The 19,569-nt window shown below is 37.0% G+C and overlaps 1 protein-coding gene across 1 annotated transcript in view; it reads left to right on the top strand.

Annotated features, from left to right (window-relative positions):
* LOC129379684 (inactive N-acetylated-alpha-linked acidic dipeptidase-like protein 2) overlaps nt 1-19,569 on the top strand; it is a 312,373-nt gene that overhangs the window by 187,679 nt on the left and 105,125 nt on the right. Inside the window, exons 10-12 of the mRNA XM_055060485.1 lie at nt 8,487-8,579; nt 15,137-15,324; nt 16,621-16,749. Coding sequence (XP_054916460.1) covers nt 8,487-8,579; nt 15,137-15,324; nt 16,621-16,749 — 410 coding nt within the window. The remainder of the gene's footprint in view (nt 1-8,486; nt 8,580-15,136; nt 15,325-16,620; nt 16,750-19,569) is intronic.

Below are 19,569 nucleotides of genomic sequence, written 5' to 3' on the forward strand. Positions count from 1 at the left end.
GGAAGCCTTCATTTGCAAGGGTCAGGAAAGGCAGACTGAATTTATGGAGCTAAACATGGAGCAATCCAGGAGGAAAACCTGATAGAGGCTGCAGAAAACTTTAAACAGAATGGTGGTTCACTGTCCATCAGGACAAAACTTTAACCATCTAGCCAGCTGTGTCCAGAAGAAATATTTATAGGCCTGACCAGAACAGTAAAATATTGAAGGTTTGTCTGCTCTGCAAGAAAGAGTCACCTACAGAAACTCTCCTGACCTCAGGGGAGGCTTCCTATTTCCTGCTTCCTGCTCCAGTAGGAGCGAGGAGCAGCAGGCCTGGAGACATGAACATGGCAGTTTGGAACCATCCACTGAAGCTGGCCATAAATTGCCTTTTCCATTGGACAGTGTGCTGACTCAGAACATGCAGACACCAAAACCTGTTATTTTACTTGCAAGTCGTTCATCATCATCACTGAGCATCACTGATAGTTTATCCACTTTTAATAAACTAAAAGTTTATGTACTATATGTTCATAGTAATATTTTTGTTTGTTTCATTGTTCATGTAAATGTTCTGTTTCCAGAATAGGAAAAAGGGGATTTCTTTGATATAGTCATGTTTTCATGAAGGGCCTTGTTGAGAGACTAAAGCAGCAGAACAGAAATGAATGTTGAACTAAATCTGGTCAAAGTGGAATAGAGTGACTGCAGTCAGGTGGAGCTTGTGTTTGGACATTGTCAGTCCTCCTGTCCCCACATTGACCTCCACCTTGATTTTAAGCCTATATTATTAAATTACCTGATGATCTGTGGAAATGGCTGGTGTGAAATGATTTCCTGCTCCTGCTTTGTAAGCATGAATAATTTAACTTTCATCTTGCTTGGGCAGCTGCTTAATAGAGCTAGTTGGAGCTGATTGCTGAAATGTCAAAGCCACATATATATATATATATATATATATATATATATATATATATATTTTTTTTTTTTTTTTTTTTTTTTGTGTGTGTGTGTGTTGAAAAATATTTCACATTCATCTACTACATGGACTGCAGTAAATGAATGTCATGAACTGTCAATCTGAAAGGGAAAGTTATGACATTCCAGATTCTGTTGAGAAGGACCTAAGAGCTGTGGCCTTTCCTTGAATTGTTTTCTGGCAATATTTTAAATACCGCACTGTATTCAAATACATAATACCTAATGGACTATAGCAGTAGTTTTCTTTACTAAAAATATGTAGTGTCATATAATATCTGACCTTTCATTTCAGAGTCCCACTTTTTTATATATACATATTCTTCATTGTCATTATTTTGCAGAAACAGTTATAACTTTGATGTTAAATATCAAAGGGGTCTTTTTGTTATGTTTTTTGTTGTTGTTTTTGTCAAAATATTCATAATGCTGTTGATCATGTTTGATTTATAAAAGCAATGGAAAGAGAAAAACAACCAGTGGGGTAAAAACTTTGCATAGGCACTTTATTTCCACCCTGTCTCTGTGATTACAGGCCTGTTTGTGTTTGTTTGTATTGATTCTGTCCACTTCGCTTCAAACTTCGGAGATTGAATAGTGAGATTAGCTATACCATTATGACACAGTAAAATGTATGATTACGAGAGTGTTTCTGTTTGGAAACTGTAATATTTTGAACTGTTGACTATTGCAGTAGTTTTGAATCATTTGTTCTTGTTGGTTTTAACTATTTCTTCAACAATGTATAATTATCAGAATCGGCTTTCTTGGCCATGTTTTTGCAACAAAAAAGGAACTTGACTTTAGTTTCACACTCTCAGGCAGTGTTGGCTTTATGGATAAATAAATGAAGTTGATCAATAAATGTACACTCACTACTTTACAGTATTTATTTAATGGAAAATAAAAGACAGATTAGTACGACAGAGTATTAGAGCCAGGGTCAGTGATTTTTAAAAATTAACCTAAGAGAAATTACCAGAATAAAGAAGAAATTATGCAAGGATAGTTGTACTATTGAAATAAATTTGTAAAAATATGAGAATAAAGTCATAATTGTACAAAATAGTCCATACCATAAAAAAAAAGTCATAACATTACCAGAATAAAGTCATATCAGGATAATATGCCGACTTTATTTTCATAATAAGACTAATCCTTAATCTGGCCCTAGAATTAGTTAAAATATCCATATATTTATTTCTCAATGGTGTAGTTGACAACTCAGGCTGTAAGGTGTTTGTCGTGTCCAGGATCCTGAATAATGTCAGTGAAGACCAGTGGCTCCTCAAGAAGGTTAGCTTTTTAAGTGAAGTATATAAGTTTTAAAGGGTTAAAATGTGTTTGTGATTGGTGCAGAGGTGTATGAGAAGTTTACCACTGCTTGCAGCTTTAAGTCCTGGTTTTCTTTTTTACGTTTTTCAGTAGGAAGCAGTCTGAACCTGTGTGACACAAAGAGTTCAGGGGGAACAAAAGAAGTAGCCACAGCAGAAGCTGAATGACTGACATGATCACATTGTGGGTTATGGAGACCTAATTGGAGTATGTTTGAAATCAGTAATTGCAGTAAAGGAGACCATTCAGACTGTAAAATATATGACAGGACCAAAAAGAACGTTCCTGTCATATATGCCATTAAACCTGTTCTTGGTGGGTTTCTGCAGCTCTTTGTTTCATGTGATTCTTATTTTTTACTCTCCTCTTCCTCTTCCTCACTGAAGATGTCCCAAATTTCAACAGCAATTACTGCACTGGTGCACAGGGAGAATCGAGCGAAGCAGAACAACTTAAAATGGCTTTATAAAAAGTACTCCCAGGCCCTTTAATTACACCTATATTGATTGAGATGTGGAAGTTCCCCACTTTCAATGACTACTGTTTCTTAAATGTACTTTTAATATCCAGTAAAAACTGGACGTTAAAAATGATCTAGTTTTTAATATGCATTAAAAACTGGACAGAGGATGTCACTGGAATGCTTTTTCTGTGATAAGACAGCAGTTTAGACGGCATGGACTGAAGGTAGTAGAAAAAGATTAGATACAACATGTAGTTCTATATAAAATGTTCCAGTTCGGTTTATCTTACTTAAACTAAAAAGTAGAGCCAATATAACATGCATAGCATGTAGAAAAAGCTCTGATGAATATCTATGTCTCGCATTGGGCCCATTGAATGAAAGTTCACTCCAGATCTCGGTAACAACCCAATGAATCCACACACCTTAAGAAATCTATGTAAATTAGTGCAAAGAGAATCCAGAAAGTATTCAAAGTGCTTCAAGTTGTCTACATTTTGTTAGTCTTATCCCAAGTTGTATTAAATGAATCTCATTCCCCAAAATCGCCACACAAATACCCAATTATAACAATGTGGGGAAAAAGTCTCTAATTCTTATTTTTGAAGAACGATGGTGTTGACAGTGGTAATTCGTCCAATGATTGGTGGGTTGCCGGTTCAATCCCAGCTCCGTCTGTTTCAGTCGTTGTGCAAGATGCTTCACCTGCCTACCTGCCTGTGGTCAGAGGGCCGGGTGGTGCAGGCAGCTGTGGCTACAGTGTAGCAGTTTGCTTCCATCAGTATGTGAATGTCTGAAATTCCTCCAAATAACTGTTACTTTTGTTTTCCCCCTGAAAACAGTCATGTACTCTGCCTGTGTCCTTGCAGACCACCTTACCAAAAGGTGGTTTGTATAAATATTTGCCTCAAATATATTTTGTGCTTTGAATGAAAAAGACCAGACATTTCCAAGGTAAATTATTTCTGAGCCAACTGAATTCTTGAAAGGAACTGGACAAAGGCCAAGTTTCTGTGTGACCATACCTCATATGCATGAGGCCACAGATCCTTTTTATTATGTTCTGATACAATAAATCCTAAAATTTAGGTGGTCAGACATGTTTAACTGTGAATTTATAAAAGGTTTAGGTTTTTTTTTTTTTTCTCGAAGGAACACTTCAAAAAAATTCTGCTTCTTCTGTTCATCATTTTGATTGCGTACAATTAGACGGGTCAAGTTCATCTACTTCTCACAGCACATAAATAAAAATGAACCAGAAAACAGATACATAGACTGTTAGTGAAAAGATGGTTAAAGCAGTAAAAGTACATTTAAAAACTTTTGAGGTGAAGTCAAAAATCCAAATCCAGTGCTCCTCAAAAATAAAATTCATATTTGGGATAAACTAAACAAAGGTTTTGTCCATGGTACTTAAAGCAACATTTCAGACACAATGTCTGTTTTACTTAATATTTTTCAGATGCATGAGGAGAAATATATTTAGTTGATAAAGAGCTTCTAAGAATTCTGGAGGCTGTCAGATTGAAGGTAGAAAAAAAAATCTAAGCAAAACTCAAAATTTTTAGCACTGAAAAGGAGATATTAGTAATAAAAGGTTTTATCTAAACCCTTCATAGCAGGAAAAAACTACAACTTCTCCTGTTCCAGACTTGGCCAGGCATCATTTATCTGCAAAAAATCTCCACCCTATAGTGAAGTAAACAATTTTTGATTATTTCAAAGACTGAACCAATAAAGTTACTTTCCTTTCATGGCACAGAAGATGGCCATGTTGAGATAAGCTAGATGAGACTTTGTCGTCAACACAGTCTGCAGCAATCACTGTTATGTTACTGATTCCTTGATATGTTTTTTTATTTATTTATTTTTTTTAAGAAAAATTAGAAAAATAGTAATAGATAAGTAACTAATATGATTGTTGGTTTTGAAAAAGTAAGGTATTAGATTACTTTTTGGTAAAACAAAAAGTGATCATATTAGAGTTAGTGTTAGCTTCAGTGTTTGAAGCTAACAAAGAAGATGCTATGAAAGTCACTAGTTATATTTCTGTCCAGTTTGCAAATTTTAAGCAAATTTTTAAAATGTCAAAGAAAAAACGCTAATGATGCGTGTCTATTTATTTTGAACATCCATTTCATAACTTCATCTGATGAAGACGTCATGCATCGCTGTAATAAACAATGTGTAGCAGTTGTAAAGCATAATGGACCGCACTTTTCAGAAAAATGGAGTCATCTCCTCCAAGCCTTGAGGTTTGAACTTTTTTAAAAGTTTTGTGAAGTTATTTTGAATTTTGCCGTTTCTATCGAATCTCTTCTAATCCAACACTTGAAAACATTGACAGGATCAAGGCGTCTTCTCAGAAGCCGCAGGCAGATTGTTGCCTTCTCGTGACCTTCTCTCACAACAGGACTTCAGATCTTCAGCCAGGACTTGAATTTTTTTTATTCAGGTGTTTTTTAAACATTTCTCACCCAAATATAGTAATGTGTGAACCCATGTCTTTCCTGCACAACAGAGTGGCTGAATAGACCTATGTTTACACTTGGACTATTTAAACAGGAAGTGTCACCGTTAGCCAACAGGAAATTGTACCCACAGGACCAAACCTGTAGAGACTCACCGTTGTTTTCCTCATGTCTTGAACATGTTTGGTCCTTTTTTCATAAGCACAAAATGAATCAGAGGAAGTCAAAAAGTCTCTATAGTTTCCAGCAGGTTTTTCTTACTGTGACGCTGTTAAATTAGGATGTCATGAACAAATGAAACAAACGGTTGTCTGGGCCAGGTATATGTTTTTTTTATGAATACAGGTTTGATACTATGTTTGATTTATGCTGCAAGAATCGCAGACACATTTTAGTGTCTTTAAATAACTAAATCTTCTCTGAAAAGATTTTTCAGAGAAGAAACGGCAGGTAAGAGCTGCCGTTTCTGCAGCTCTTACCTGCAGAAACGGCCCTATCTGTAAACTCATTTATCATGAAGGGGAATCGCTATTTGACAAATCTCTCTGCATCTGCATGTCTGCAGACTGAATACACATAAGGGCCACATGTTCCATCCCCTCTCTTTAGTTGTAGTCATTTGTGGCCATTGTCAAGAGTGATAAATGGGTTATGTGGCTCAGATAAGAGAGAGCAGTGAATTTTTATAATGCATTAAACAGGGGCGAGAGGGCAAGCAGACAGGCGGACTGGGAGGGTCGGAGGAGCGGCGTGGAGCGGAGCTGGGGAAAGTGGGTTGTCATGCTGTGGTGCTGCAGGCGGGGGACCTCTGTCACACACAGTTTGAGCCCCCGCTTCACATCTTTACTGGCGGTTCGTCTGTATTTTCCCTCAGATATCCAGCCATCAGCCCCCTTGAGCTCACAGCCATCCAGCAAGGCAGCAGAGCTGGCAGTCACAGCTTCCACTGACTGCTAAGTCACGTGAATCTCCCAGAAGTGTGTGTGTGGTTGTGTGGTTGTGTGTGTATGCATGCGTGTGGATGTTTTCGGTGCTTCTCATTTCTGAATAAAGCACAGTTACAGTAATTTTAGCAATTCTTTCCCCAAAACTCATCTGAGTTTAATGGTGTTTGTGAATATGAGGTGAAGAACTTTATATTATAATAATGATACAATGACAATTTCTACAACTCATCTTCCCATTTAGGCTGTGATGTCACAGATGTTAACTCCAAAATAGTTTTGATATAAAAATTATTTTTACAACCTATCCTACCTAGCATAAACTCTTAGACATAAACATATTTTTACTTTTTGAGTCAAGTAAAATCAAGTGCAAATCCAAAGAAAATGAATACCATTGATTAAAAAGAAATCACATGTAAAATAGGTTTCTTAAATAAATCAAGAATGCTCGAATGTCATTTGAAAGTTAACTTTTTGTCTCCTTTTCATATTAATTTGCCAGCCAAAAACTGCAGCAGTTTCACGTTTTTAAATTTTAACTGCTTAAAATATTTTTTTTCATCAGTTTTTGAAGCCAAATGGAAATTTGAGCTGAAACGAAACAAATTTAGTTCCACAAATCAAAACAAAACGTTAAAATTTATTTGTTTTAGAAATGCACCAGTCCGATATTTAGATCTGTATCGGCCACAGACTTTGACCTGCTGGACGTTGCTGGAGTCTGTGTTGGTCTGACTGGACTCATTTGGCGGTGACACAGATAAATTTGTACAATGCAAACTCTTGTGCAAAATGTGAAAATGATTTTTGTGACATACTGAGCAATGGCCCCTTGGTTGTCCTTCCACTGGCAACAGCTCCCACCAATGTCTCTGTTTGGGGAGGAAACGTTAGGATGTGGGTCAACCTTAAAGAAAATCACTACCTCCCTGACAACAATGTACTAGTGTTTTTTTCTATAAAGGTCGACCACAATACACCAAGTGATTCCCAATCAGACCAGTGATGTGCCTGCACAATGTGGGATGGAGCGGTACAACATGCCCTCTGTTTTCTGTGGGGATTAAGAGCCAACCCACTTTTACTAACTTAATGAAAGGACAACAAACTTAATGAAAGGACAACAAACTGTGAAGGCTGATGACAAACATGTCTTCACTGCAGACAGTCACTGCAGTGAATACATGTACCAAAAGGGATTCATTTACGTTTATGAAAACGTAATGAAGAAATGAAGAGAAACACCCGGAAGTCACAACCAAAGTTACTGTTTCTCCAGTCCCTCCTCTTGAAGATGATAAAGGTGCTTTTGGAGAGGAGATAAAAATATTACATTTGGAAGATGAAAAACCTCCACAAGAGATAACAGGTTACCATTTTGAGGGTGGAGAAATTTGACTGGGACCGAACATGTGTCGGTCCCAGTCAAGTGTTCAGTTACTTAAATTGATAGAATAAAAGGGTAAAAAGATTTGACAGGTTTCCTGTTTGCAGGTATCTCTCTGGATTCTCTGGCTTCCTGCCAAAGTCTGAAATCATGACTGTTTGGTTAATTGGCTTTTCCAGTTGACCTTTGCCCCATGTCTTCTCCCCTCTCTCATAACCCGCTGTCTTGTCTACTACTGTTAAGTGATTGCCACTAGGGCCAAAACTACTTTGAAGAAATGTCAAAAATACATTTTATATATGTTCTATCTGGACCATGTGTTCACGCTTTTCTTCAGCAGGGTCACTAAAATCTTTAAAAAGTTCTCAAAAGTCATGTATCATCTGTTTGACTTGACATGTATAAACGTCTGATTTAGTTTGTCAAGTATAATCTTAATACTCATTAAGTTGTGTGGTTGCAATATGATAATGTTAAAAAGACGTTTTCACCTAGTTCCAGTATTGTAAAAGTCAAGAGAAGGGCATGATGATGGAAGGGAATAGAGAGGAAAGATAAAGGAAGGGAAAATGTCTTATGACTGAGTGGACTGCACTGAGAGGCAGGAGGCGAGGGACTGTGGGTGGTGAGTGAATGAGCAGCAGGCTGGAGACATTTCAGACAGAGCAGAAAATTTGGCAGGTAAGTGTGGCCAGCAATTGTGTAAATGTAGAGCTGATGGCAGGAGAAGCCGAGAGTGAAGAATAGTGAGGCATAGTGGAAAACGGAGCCATTTTCTTCCTCCTGAAGAGCAAGAAGACCTGGTTTACCACAGAACCTGAAGCTGCTGATTGAGATCGAAAACAGTGGCTGTGTCATTGTTGAACAGACTGAATAAACAGAATACATGTTGTAATTTATTTTTTGATCTGTTTTTATCCCAGAACGAAAGAAGATTACTGTGACTATTGGAAACCAGATGTCCTACAAGAAGATTTACAACGTTGTTGGATACCTGAAAGGAAGAAAAAACCCAGGTTTGTAAGAAATGAACAAGTATGTGAAGAGAGCAAATTAGCTGAACAATCTTAAAGAAGGAATCATTAAGACTCACTGAGGTTTATGCTACACTGAACCTTCAAAACACCTAAAGCATTAGACCTGGTTGGTGACTGAATGTTTCCTTCACAAAATATCCAGTTTGTAAGTCGATGAAGTTTGTCTTTGGTAGTTTCATTAATTAATGGTCTACAGACAGGATAATTGGAAGCTAACAGACACTTCTAATTCAAGCCTTGTATTATCATCATCATCAAACACATTTTCATAAAACCTGTCATAAAACCTCCTCCTTTGGTTATCACTTCATGGCAGATGTTGCCAAGGGTGACACCATCAACTTTTGTAGACAAAAAAAAAAAAAAAAACTGTCAGGTTTGAGTAGTATTTTTATTATTATTTGAAAACTGATTTTTGGATTTGCTTGTCTGGAAATAAAATTTGTTTGACAAATTCAACCATTTAAGTGCGACAAAATATCAAACTAGTGGTGGAATATTCTTGTCACCACCATGTGCATTTGCTGTTTCACACTAATTGTGAAGCAGCTAATGTACATTCCTTGCGAAAAAAAAAAGCTTAAAATATTTCTTTTCCAATTTGAAGTTCATCGTTGCCTCTTACATACAGTAAGCTGACCAGTTTTTGCTTTGAATGTCAGTTCTTCTAAGTGACATTAGAAGAAGTCACTTCTTCTAATGGAAAATCTAACATTTTTCCATGTTAGATTGAGGGAAATCTTAAATTTACAAAGGACCTTTACATTTGAGTGAAAAGAATAATATATATTTTTTTTCTTTTAAAAGCTGTGATGGTAAGAAGAGAACATAAAAATGAAGCCAAGTCTCATTCACTGTGTGGAAGTAGGCTACAGCTAACTTTTACAGGAAGTTTGAGAAAAAAAAATAGATGCTCCTCCATCCGTCCATCACCTTAAACCCACACAACCTGAAAATTTTTTCAGTGTGTTTAGATTATAATGTTGAACTTGTAAAGCAGGATTTGTGTATTCAGTCACACTTCATTTTTGCTCCAGGGAGTGGATTTCTGACTTGTTTTGTCCCGTTGTCTTTTATTGTCGATGTAGTGAAGGTTTTCTTTATCTTGTTCTTGCCTCTCCTCAACAGCCTTCATCCTTACACATCCTCCCCCTCCATTCCCATTGCTGTGGTGCAACCCTACCTGTCCTGCCCACTCACCAGTGGAAAATTACCTCACTGATTTACAGTGTGATATTAAGCAGACATAATGGGCCACTAAAACACATAATGTGGGCCACAAATCTCTGCAAGTAGCAACACTTCAACTGGTTGTTGGCATTTGATCATATGCATGTTCTACACTCAAACATGAGCAGAATGAATATTCATGAGGGCTCGCATCAGGCCTATCTGCCCAGCTTTATGGACTTTATGGCTGCACAAAGACAGGCAGCATCATAATAAATCTTAAAATATCCTTTGCTTCCATGCATGTGAATCCTGCAGTCAAAGCCTTGTACCTTTAAACAAAAACTCAGTTCTGCTGTAGTTGAGGAGAAAAGACATTGTTGATGAAGTTCTCTATCCGAATAGATATTATTTAAAATATAAAGTAAAATAGTCAGTGACCATTGCTTTAACACATCACAGAGTGCTTTTTGGTTCAATGTGAACTGCTTTGGCAGTAATGGCGTACATTATCCTTAGATGTAAAGTTTTCTTTGATCCTCTGATTTTACACAGCATAACATTCAGAGCCTAGCCCTTCCCTGATTGGTTGTTTCTGACCGACCCGTGTATTTGTACAGTTGGACCACAAAGATGTTATATTGTCACAACATGGTGACAGTTTTAACAAATGTGTAAAATAGACATATTTTGTAAAAGTTCCCAACATCAACTTCAAAAGAATTTTAAAAATGGTAAATTGACTAACTGTGCAGTGTGTGTGTTGTCATGTGGACCGCGCTTTACCTTCATGTTCACATTCATACAAAATACAGACTTGTGACCAATTTGGGATTTAGTGGAAAGTTTAGAATGAGGAAAACTGGGTATTAAATTCAAACTTAAGCACCACATTATTATTATTCTTTTTTTTATTATAACAGTTACATTTTGCTACATCAAAATTTCTGACCAGCACTGTAAGCTATTATTTTTCCAACACTCATACTTGAGAGAAAACAGATTTGTTTAGACCTCTTGCTGATGTTCTTACTAATCTTCTACAAAATCTTCTACAAAATGGTAAATGTCTGAATGAGAAGATTAACCAAAAAAAATTTAGTGCAGAACTGGTTAGAAAGTAAGTCTTTACTGCTGGATGTGTTAAATCAAAGCTGATCCTGTTTAACATTCAGCAGTTTGTTTCAGCCAAAGGGCAACAAAAAACATGGTTTCCTCTGTTACTCATTCACTAGCGGTTTCGTGATGAAGCATGTCATATTCTACTATATAAAATACACACACACACACACACACACACCAAAAACATACACACACAAAACCCCTTAAAATAAAAAAGCCTTTTAAACTTTGGCATATGACTGATTTGAATAAGTTCACACTCATTAGTGTTTGTCGGATTTAGCCTGGAAGCTGCAGAGCGCCATAGTGCCAGGATTTCAGTTAAACAAGCAGCCAGTCGGTGGTGTGGTGTGCTGCACTGATCAGGTTTTCTAGGAACCAGGACGGCCTTGTCTCCCTGCATTTCCACTGCATTTACCAGGCCAAGGTTACAAAACAATAATTTTTGGAACTTGTCTGATTTTTTCGATTGAATTCTGAATATTTTGCACCGCTGAATCCAAAAATTATATCCAATTTTCTCAATCTAGTCAGGTTTTTATTCTAATTTGATTAACAGAAATCTGACCTTCTGACTAAAGTGAAGACACTTTTGTGACATTATCAGTTTGTTTCTGTTAATATTTCTCATCCAAAAAAGGTTTTAAGAGAAAAAAAAATGTTTTCCAACAAAGTGTCTGAATTATTTGTTACAAACTTCGATTTCGTGAAATTGAACAATAAATAGTAAACACATGTAAACTGAATATTACGTCTCCGTCTCTTTCCTGTCCTGATGGAATCTCTCCTCCTGCTCATCATCATAGATCCAGATTCTCAGGAAACTGATCCAGATGTGAGAACAAGTCATGCATTTTGATGCTTATGTTGCTCTATAGTTCATAAAGTTGACCTGATTGAGCAAAAACAATGTGATTTTTGGATTCAGCTCATCACCTTGACCCTAAAACAGTTGAAAACCTGACAACTTCTTGGCTGCTGACCAGTGTAATTCACATATGTACAAATGAATCTCATCCCCGGCTCACATTATCTGTTAACTATTGACTGTTTTCAAGACACTGATGCCTGATTACAGCTGAGAAAGAGGGGTAGTAAAACTAATAATTTGGAGCTTAAAAGGTTTATGTCCAGGAGCAAAAACAAAACATCAAGAATCAGATTATTAAGATTCTTAAGAAATCATGGCCTACTGCTGCGGGGTGTGTTTGTGTGTGTGGCTGTGCTCCTTTGGGACACGTCCCACAGGTTTAATTTATTTAATATCTATGAATGTTACAAACTTGCTCTGCCTTTGAAGTGCCTATAATTCAGTTTCACAGAGTAAATCCTGTGAAATGATCACCAGTTTATGGCTCGAACACCAGCTTTATTTTCCCAACAGCAGCTGTCGCTGCTCCTCTTCCATCCTCTCCACTAAAGTGAGAAAACACAAAAACTGCTCCAAGATTTGTTGATAGATTGACTTTCGTGGCAGCCGCTACCAGTCCGCATCTTTCATTTGCTCAAATGTTTGGGATTAGACTACAAAGATGTTATCTTGGATCATGTAGGATTGATTCTCTGGTAATGTTGATGTAATGCAGCTCATGAGGAAACAGCCACATGAAGGAAGAAGGACGCAATCTCATAAAAGATAACTGGATACAGCAGGCTATCAGTTTGTCATTGCTAGTAGTCATAATAATAATAATTATACATTTTATTTGTGTGGCATTTTCTATGGTACACAAAGACACATTGCAGGACTACAGTTAAAGAAAATCAAACTGCTGAAGAAGGCCCAACACAGACTCCATTTTCTGAGAGAGAAACTGCATTTCTCAGGAGAAATGCAGGAGAAACTGCATTTCTCAAAAACTGCTGGTGTCCTTCTGTCGATGCTGTATTGAAAAAAAAATCTGCTGTTGTGTCTGTGGATCTGCAGCTGGAGCAGTGAGTTCCAGGGTGGGGCAGCGATGGACAAAGTTCTGTCTCAGGTGTGGAGTTTGGTATAAACCAAATACCGCCTGTAATTTCCCATCCACTCCCCAATTTTGCCAAACTTTATGATGCTCTGGCAAAAAGTCCACAAAATTAAATGGACGCTTGTGTTTGTAATTTGGACTTAATATGAATATATTAGCCCTTTCATGCATAGAGGTCACTGCAGTGGACAGCTACTGTATCTAAAAGCCATTACCTTGTGTTTCTTCCATTTTTGTATGTTATAAATGCACAAACAACACTTAAGTGGACACTAGTGCATTATACAACACTCTGTCAACTGCTGACCATTCACAGCAAGTGCAAGAAAATTTCTGTTAAATTCAAAATAGCAGACAGACAAAAAAAGCAACTCAGGAATATGCAGTCCCTCCTTCTACTGCAGAGCTGGTAAGAAAGAACAAAACAAAAAAAAAATTGAGATCAAGTAACCCCTCAAGACTAACAAAACTGGTGTATTTTCCAAATAACATCTTATTTAGAGAAAATTACAACTGATCACTTAGTGATCAGTTGGATCACTTTTTCTGATCCAACTGTTCAGAAAGAAAAAGATTTTTGCTTTTTTTGCTTTTTATATTTTTTCCCCACCTTTTTTATGCATTAAAAAGTCAAAAACACTTTGGAAAAAAAATTCTGACATAAAGGATCATAAGTCATGCATGAAAGTTTTAGTAAGGAATGTGACCACAGGGACATTTGAACATAAACAGTTTTGAAACAAGTTGTGAGGTTGATATTATGCTGTTAACACACCTGAGAAAATGAGATAACTACAACTTATCTAACTGGAGAGGCATGAGCGCTGCATGACTAAAACTGGCATAAGCAATCTATTGGTGTGTGCTTTAGCTTTCTGTTGAAATCTTAAAAATATTAAATCTTCTTTTAGCGTGTGACATTGAACTTCTCCTTCATCCATTTTCTTCTTAGCTGAGGTCAGATAGCTATGCTTTCTGTAGTTGCATCAAGATTATTTAGCATTTAGCATTTAATTGCCATAATAATATTTGTATTGCACTTTTTCCACTTTGACGTGATCAAATTATTGAATGCCAAAACCAGCAATAGAACAGAATTGCAATATAAATTCATTGCTTTTCACATATGTACTAAAATCAACTCCACGTTTATAGTCAGTGGAGGAAAATAAAGCCAGTAGGCCTGATGGTGTTTAAATATTGAACAGATGGTGGCTCTGCTGTGGAGAGGTTGCCTTGTCCCCCTGTCATTTTCCCAACATTATCATTGTGTGCTTTTGTGAATGCAGATATTTAACCCAGCAGTGATGTTCACAACAGGTGTGCATCATTAAGTTGTTCAAACAGTAAGTGACCTTGCGATGCGAAGTGTGAGCTCACCGGTGTCTCTGTCTGGAGGCAGCGCTGCTGTTGCAGAGGAGTCGGAATTTCATGTTTTTATTTTGCTGAATTATTATTTTTGGTAATAATTCTGCGGCCTGGCTTAGCAGGTGGCAGCTTCCACTTCAGCTGAGAGGGACAGCAGCTACTTCTGACTATACAGTTTGTCCTTTAAAGTGGATGGAACCTCGTCTTGAGGTTCATTAGAAAAGATGGCACCTTTAATCAGAAGGAATTAGAGCAACATGCTGCAGAGAGAATATGAAAGAACATTAGGTACTTTGCTTAATGTGTTCTTATCAAAGAAGGTTATTATACATGTATCATCCGAGTATGAAATTATATTGCAGAAAACATTTTTATTACTAGTGCCAGTAATATAAAGATGAGCACACCAGCAAAATGGATAACATAATATCGTCCTTGGCTTGGCACACTCATCCTCCCTTCTGCACATTGGCCTCCATGTTTCCATATTGGTACCAGCTGGATTGAAAATATGAAAAATACAATTTTTAACCTAAATGGCACACCTGCAAGAATAATGATTTTTATTTTATTTCTACCTTATTGTATTTTCTCTGAAAATTGATGTTTATTATTTTGTTCTGATTATATTATCTAATAACCTCTAATACGGCTGGAGGTCATCAATATGAGCTTAAGAGCTTTAGAAAAAAATTGGCCCTGTTAATAATAAACCAATTAAATAATTTCATCCAGCTGGATTTCTCAGGACAAATTTCATCATGACCAATCAGCGAACAGATCAAGAAGTTATGAATGATCAATCAAGTTTATTTGTACATTCAGCAGTAAGGCAGGTTAAAGAAAACTTATCTTATTACTAAGGATGCAATTTTACCAAAGCAATTTATTTATTTATTCTGTTTTCAGATCGCCACGTTCTGGTTGGCAGTCGTCATGACAGTGACCAAGGAGGTGGAACTTCAGCCATTATGACTCAACTCATCGCAGCGCTAACAGAGCAGACCAAACAGGGATGGGTGCCAGACCGTACCACTGTGTTCTGCTCATGGGGAGGCACAGCCCTGGGGAACATCGGGTCCTACGAGTGGGGAAAGGTCAGAGATACAAGGAACATTTACTTTCTGTAATGCTAGCTTTGAGCTTTATGAGAAAAGATAATTATAAATGGCATCAAACTTAAGTATGGACTTACAAATGGAGAGTAGCTAGAGATAAATTGAGCCAAACTTTAGTGGAGAGAATCATCTTTAACAGAGATAGGAAGTCATTGTGGAGTGATGATGGGGTGACAAATATGTCAGCAGTTTTGAATGATAGACAAAGAAGGAATCCATTTTTATTCACAAACTGAACAAAACTAATTCCTAATCATTTCTTGTGCTGAAGACAACTATTGTTATTCGATTTCCTGTTCAAAGCCTGCTTAATGTTTTGCTGAATATGTGCTGTGACATTCTGTTATGTCGTTGCTTTGCCGTTTTGGCTTTTCCTCATGTTAGGTACTGGATGCAGAACATCTGAATTCAATGCTAGTAGAATTCATTGGCTCCTTTATTCGCCTGTCTCTTTTCCATCTCTGCCTTCTACTTCCTTCTCTCTTTTCCTTCATCACTTTGCAGAGACGTCCACTTTGTGTTCATACAAGACCTCATGCCACGATTCATTTGTCTAGCTTGAGGTTAGCCAAAACATGTCTGAGTTGTTTTCCGACTCTTTGGTTAAGGTGGTGGGCTGGTCTGAGTCTGGACAGTGAACTTCCCGTTTTCTTTTGATCGTCCTCCTCGTTCACCAGAGAGATGAGGTTACTCTGTTTTATGAAACTATGTGCTGCAAATCAGACATTTCCCTTGTTTTCTTGCAGAATTAGGTAATTGGTTTTGAAGTTCATTTTTCAGTATTCCAGTTTCACTTAGTCATAGTTTTTTCATCAATCTGATTTGATTCCCATTTTATTATTCAATAACTATATTCTCTTTGTCTTTTCATTTGCAGCTGAATTGCATCTTAGTCATTAAAGAATTTTTTTTTTCAAAGAATAATTCAGCTGCAAAATTTGGTTATTTTGTTAATAATTGTCAGACTTGATTAGAAATCAGTGTTAGTTATATCTCCTTGTGTGAGTTTCTTCTGCCAGTAATCTGAATTCATTCCTCCATGAGAGACTGAGTTTGACTTGTGGCCTCATAGACCCTGGAGTTGGTGCTCTGATTAAGCTAAATAATTGTAATATTCTAAATAATAATGTATGCAGTAATAAATTATTAATGACATAAGCCAAACATTGATGCAGCTTCTGATGCCCAACAGTTATGATGCCACTCTGTGAGGTTTTTTGTTTCGGAAACTTTGATTCCCGAAACAAAACTCCTTTGTCTTTGTCCTTCCTGCAGGATAACAGTGTTGTCCTTCAGAGCAGCGCTGTGGCCTATGTGAGTCTGAACTCTCCAGTTCAAGGGACTGAGACTCTTCAAGCTACAGCATCTCCAACTCTGCTGCAACTGACTTCCGATATACAAAAGGTGAGTTCTTATGCAACTTAATAATACACACAACTGAAGAATACATTCTCCAAAAGGCCGTCTGTGTCTTTGCTTGTGCTTCTGTTCAACAGTCAACAGGTGAGAGGCGGGATAAGACAGATCGCCAGTCCATTGCAGAATTTCTTCAAATTAAAACATTTACAGACATTTTCTTAGTATTTGGTGCAATTACCTTTCAAAGTGCATAAATTGGGTCAAATATTTTGGATATCCTTCCAGAAGCTTCTCACAATAGTTTGCTGGAGTTTTTGCTCATCCCACCTGACAAAGATGAATTTAACCAAGTCATGTTTGTAGATTTTTGGCATTTTTCTGCTCTGCACTCAAATTTTCTTTGGGCTTGAGGTCAAGGCTTTGTGGTTGCCACTCCAAAATACTGACTTTGTTTTTCCCAAGACAATGTTAAAACTTAGTAGTTGATGCAAGATTCTTTAGTGATCCGTCTTTATTTCACCAGCTGATGACTTGCCATCTTGCTAGAATATTTCTGCTTGATCTTATTTCCTTTTGATTCATTGTAGTTTGTAAAGTGCACCAGTTCCCTCCAGTACTGCCTCATCCTTCACATTTTGAATGCTGTCCTGAGGTTTCTCCAAATGTAACATTGGTAATTTTTGCCAGACACTTCAGCTTTAGTTTCATCTGATCAAATGACTTGTCTGGGGAAGATACATTTTTGCATACATTTGTGTCAAAAGGCCATTCCTTTTTGAATGGCCTTTTGTCTTTCATTGGTACAGGACTCATCTCATGATGTTCATAGTTGCTTGACTTGATGGGCGTCTTCAGAGATATGGAAATTGTACCCAATAATCTTCATGATATCTTTCCTATGATATGTCAAAGGATGCAGTCTCTTAGATGTGTAGCCTTGAAAAAGATAAACAAATACACCTATATTATATATTTAGCCTCCATTTAGCCTACATATATTTGACCTAATGACAAGACCTAATGGCTCACTGTCAGCTGTCACCTATTTTTACCCACACTAATGGGTGAAACAGCAAAGTGTGACGCACCACTGGAAGGCTTGTTGTCATATGGTTGAGAGAGGACATTAATAAGGTGACTCCAATAATAGATAAAAAATACATTTTTCAGATTATCTCGCATGCCATACTTTCACAACATAGTGACAGTTTGAACAAATATGTAAAAATATACAGTACAAACCAAAAGTTTGGACACAACCTTCCCATTCAATGGGTTTCCTTTATTTTCATGATTCTTTATAAGGTAAACCATTTCACACTTTACAGTGAAACATGAACTCTTGAAGCTCATCAAGAGAATGCAGAGTTTGTGCAAAGCAGTAATCACAGCAAAAGGTTGCTACTTTGAAGAAACTACAATATAAGGCGTATTTTCAGTTGTTTTACACTTTTTTGTTTAGTACATATTTCCTCATAGTTTGATATCTTCAGTGTGAATCTACAATGTCAATAGTCATGAAAATAAAGGAAACTCATTGAATGAAAAGGTGTGTGCAAACTTTTGGTCTGTACTGTATTTTGTACTGTATTTGTGTTAGGGTCCAATGGCAGACCCCAAAAAACATCAGCATTAAACACCTGTACAAGATACAAGGGATGGTATTATGCTAATTAGCTACCAATGTACAAAATAACCCACGAAACCACTAGCATTTTCATTAGCTTAAAGATAATTTGCCAAAACCGATATGTAAACCATATCTCTGAATAGCTTAATTTTTCTTGTCGACTCACCTCATTGGGAATTACTGTAGTTGGAACGTTAACTTAGCCTGCTTGCTTCAGTCAATGGTGACATAAAAAAACTTCTGGTTTGCCATCAAGTCACTTTGACTTCATGTAAAACAATGAGGACCCCCTAGTGGAAAAGAAAGAGTGAATCCTTCTCCTTGGCTCTGATTGGTTGATTCTGACTGGGGAGCATTGTATTTCTGCAGATGGCAGTAGGTCCACAAAAAGGAGCTTGATATTTTTTTTTCTTTCCTCAGATGTTTTACTGTCACAACATAGTGACCGTTTTAAAAAATATGGTCACTATGAGCACGAACAAACATAAATTTTTATTAAAAATGTCTACTGCTGCTTTAAACTGTCCCTCTACTGAAACCTGGGATTTTTTTGCTGATCTGCTCTGGCAGAGATGTTCCCTGACTTCTGCAGTCTCTTTTTTACAATGGAAACTTTTGCCTCATCATGCATCATTAACGCTTTGAGTTCTTTTCTCCCTCTATTGCTGCTTTCAACTCTCTTTTTAGTTCATGTTTCTTTAGTATTACTTCCCTTTCTCCCCACCTGTCTTGTTCTAATATCACTCCATAATCTCTTCCTTCATCACCAGCAGGCACTGCATCCCCACACTTTTAGTTTTACATCATTAAAATCTCCCAACCACATCTCTCACTTCCTTTTTTTTATTATTTTTTTTTGGTTCCACAGAACACTAACGATATTGGTTTCACGAGAATAGTCATCTGTCCACAGAGAATATATCCTCTTGCCATGGATCTAGAAAGAAACATGATTTAAAAAGCGGACAGCTGCAGTTCAGTGTGCCATAACTCCTCTGCTGTAGCTTGAAATAATTACTAAAAAGGCCTGGGCTGCTTTATTCTTCTATAATGTAGTGAGAAACATCCTGTTTTTTTAAAATAACATCTCAACAGGAAAATAAATACAAAAATCAGCTAAGGTTGCACAATATTCTGCTGCGCTTTAATGAACTGAATCCAACAACACTTTCAGAATCCCCAAAGGACAATATCATTCTTGTAGTTTACTCAATTAAGGGAAAATAAATTAATAA

Source organism: Poeciliopsis prolifica, unplaced genomic scaffold (genome assembly GCF_027474105.1).
Source record: "Poeciliopsis prolifica strain line A6 unplaced genomic scaffold, Auburn_PproV2 SCAFFOLD060, whole genome shotgun sequence".
Classification (NCBI taxonomy): domain Eukaryota; kingdom Metazoa; phylum Chordata; class Actinopteri; order Cyprinodontiformes; family Poeciliidae; genus Poeciliopsis; species Poeciliopsis prolifica.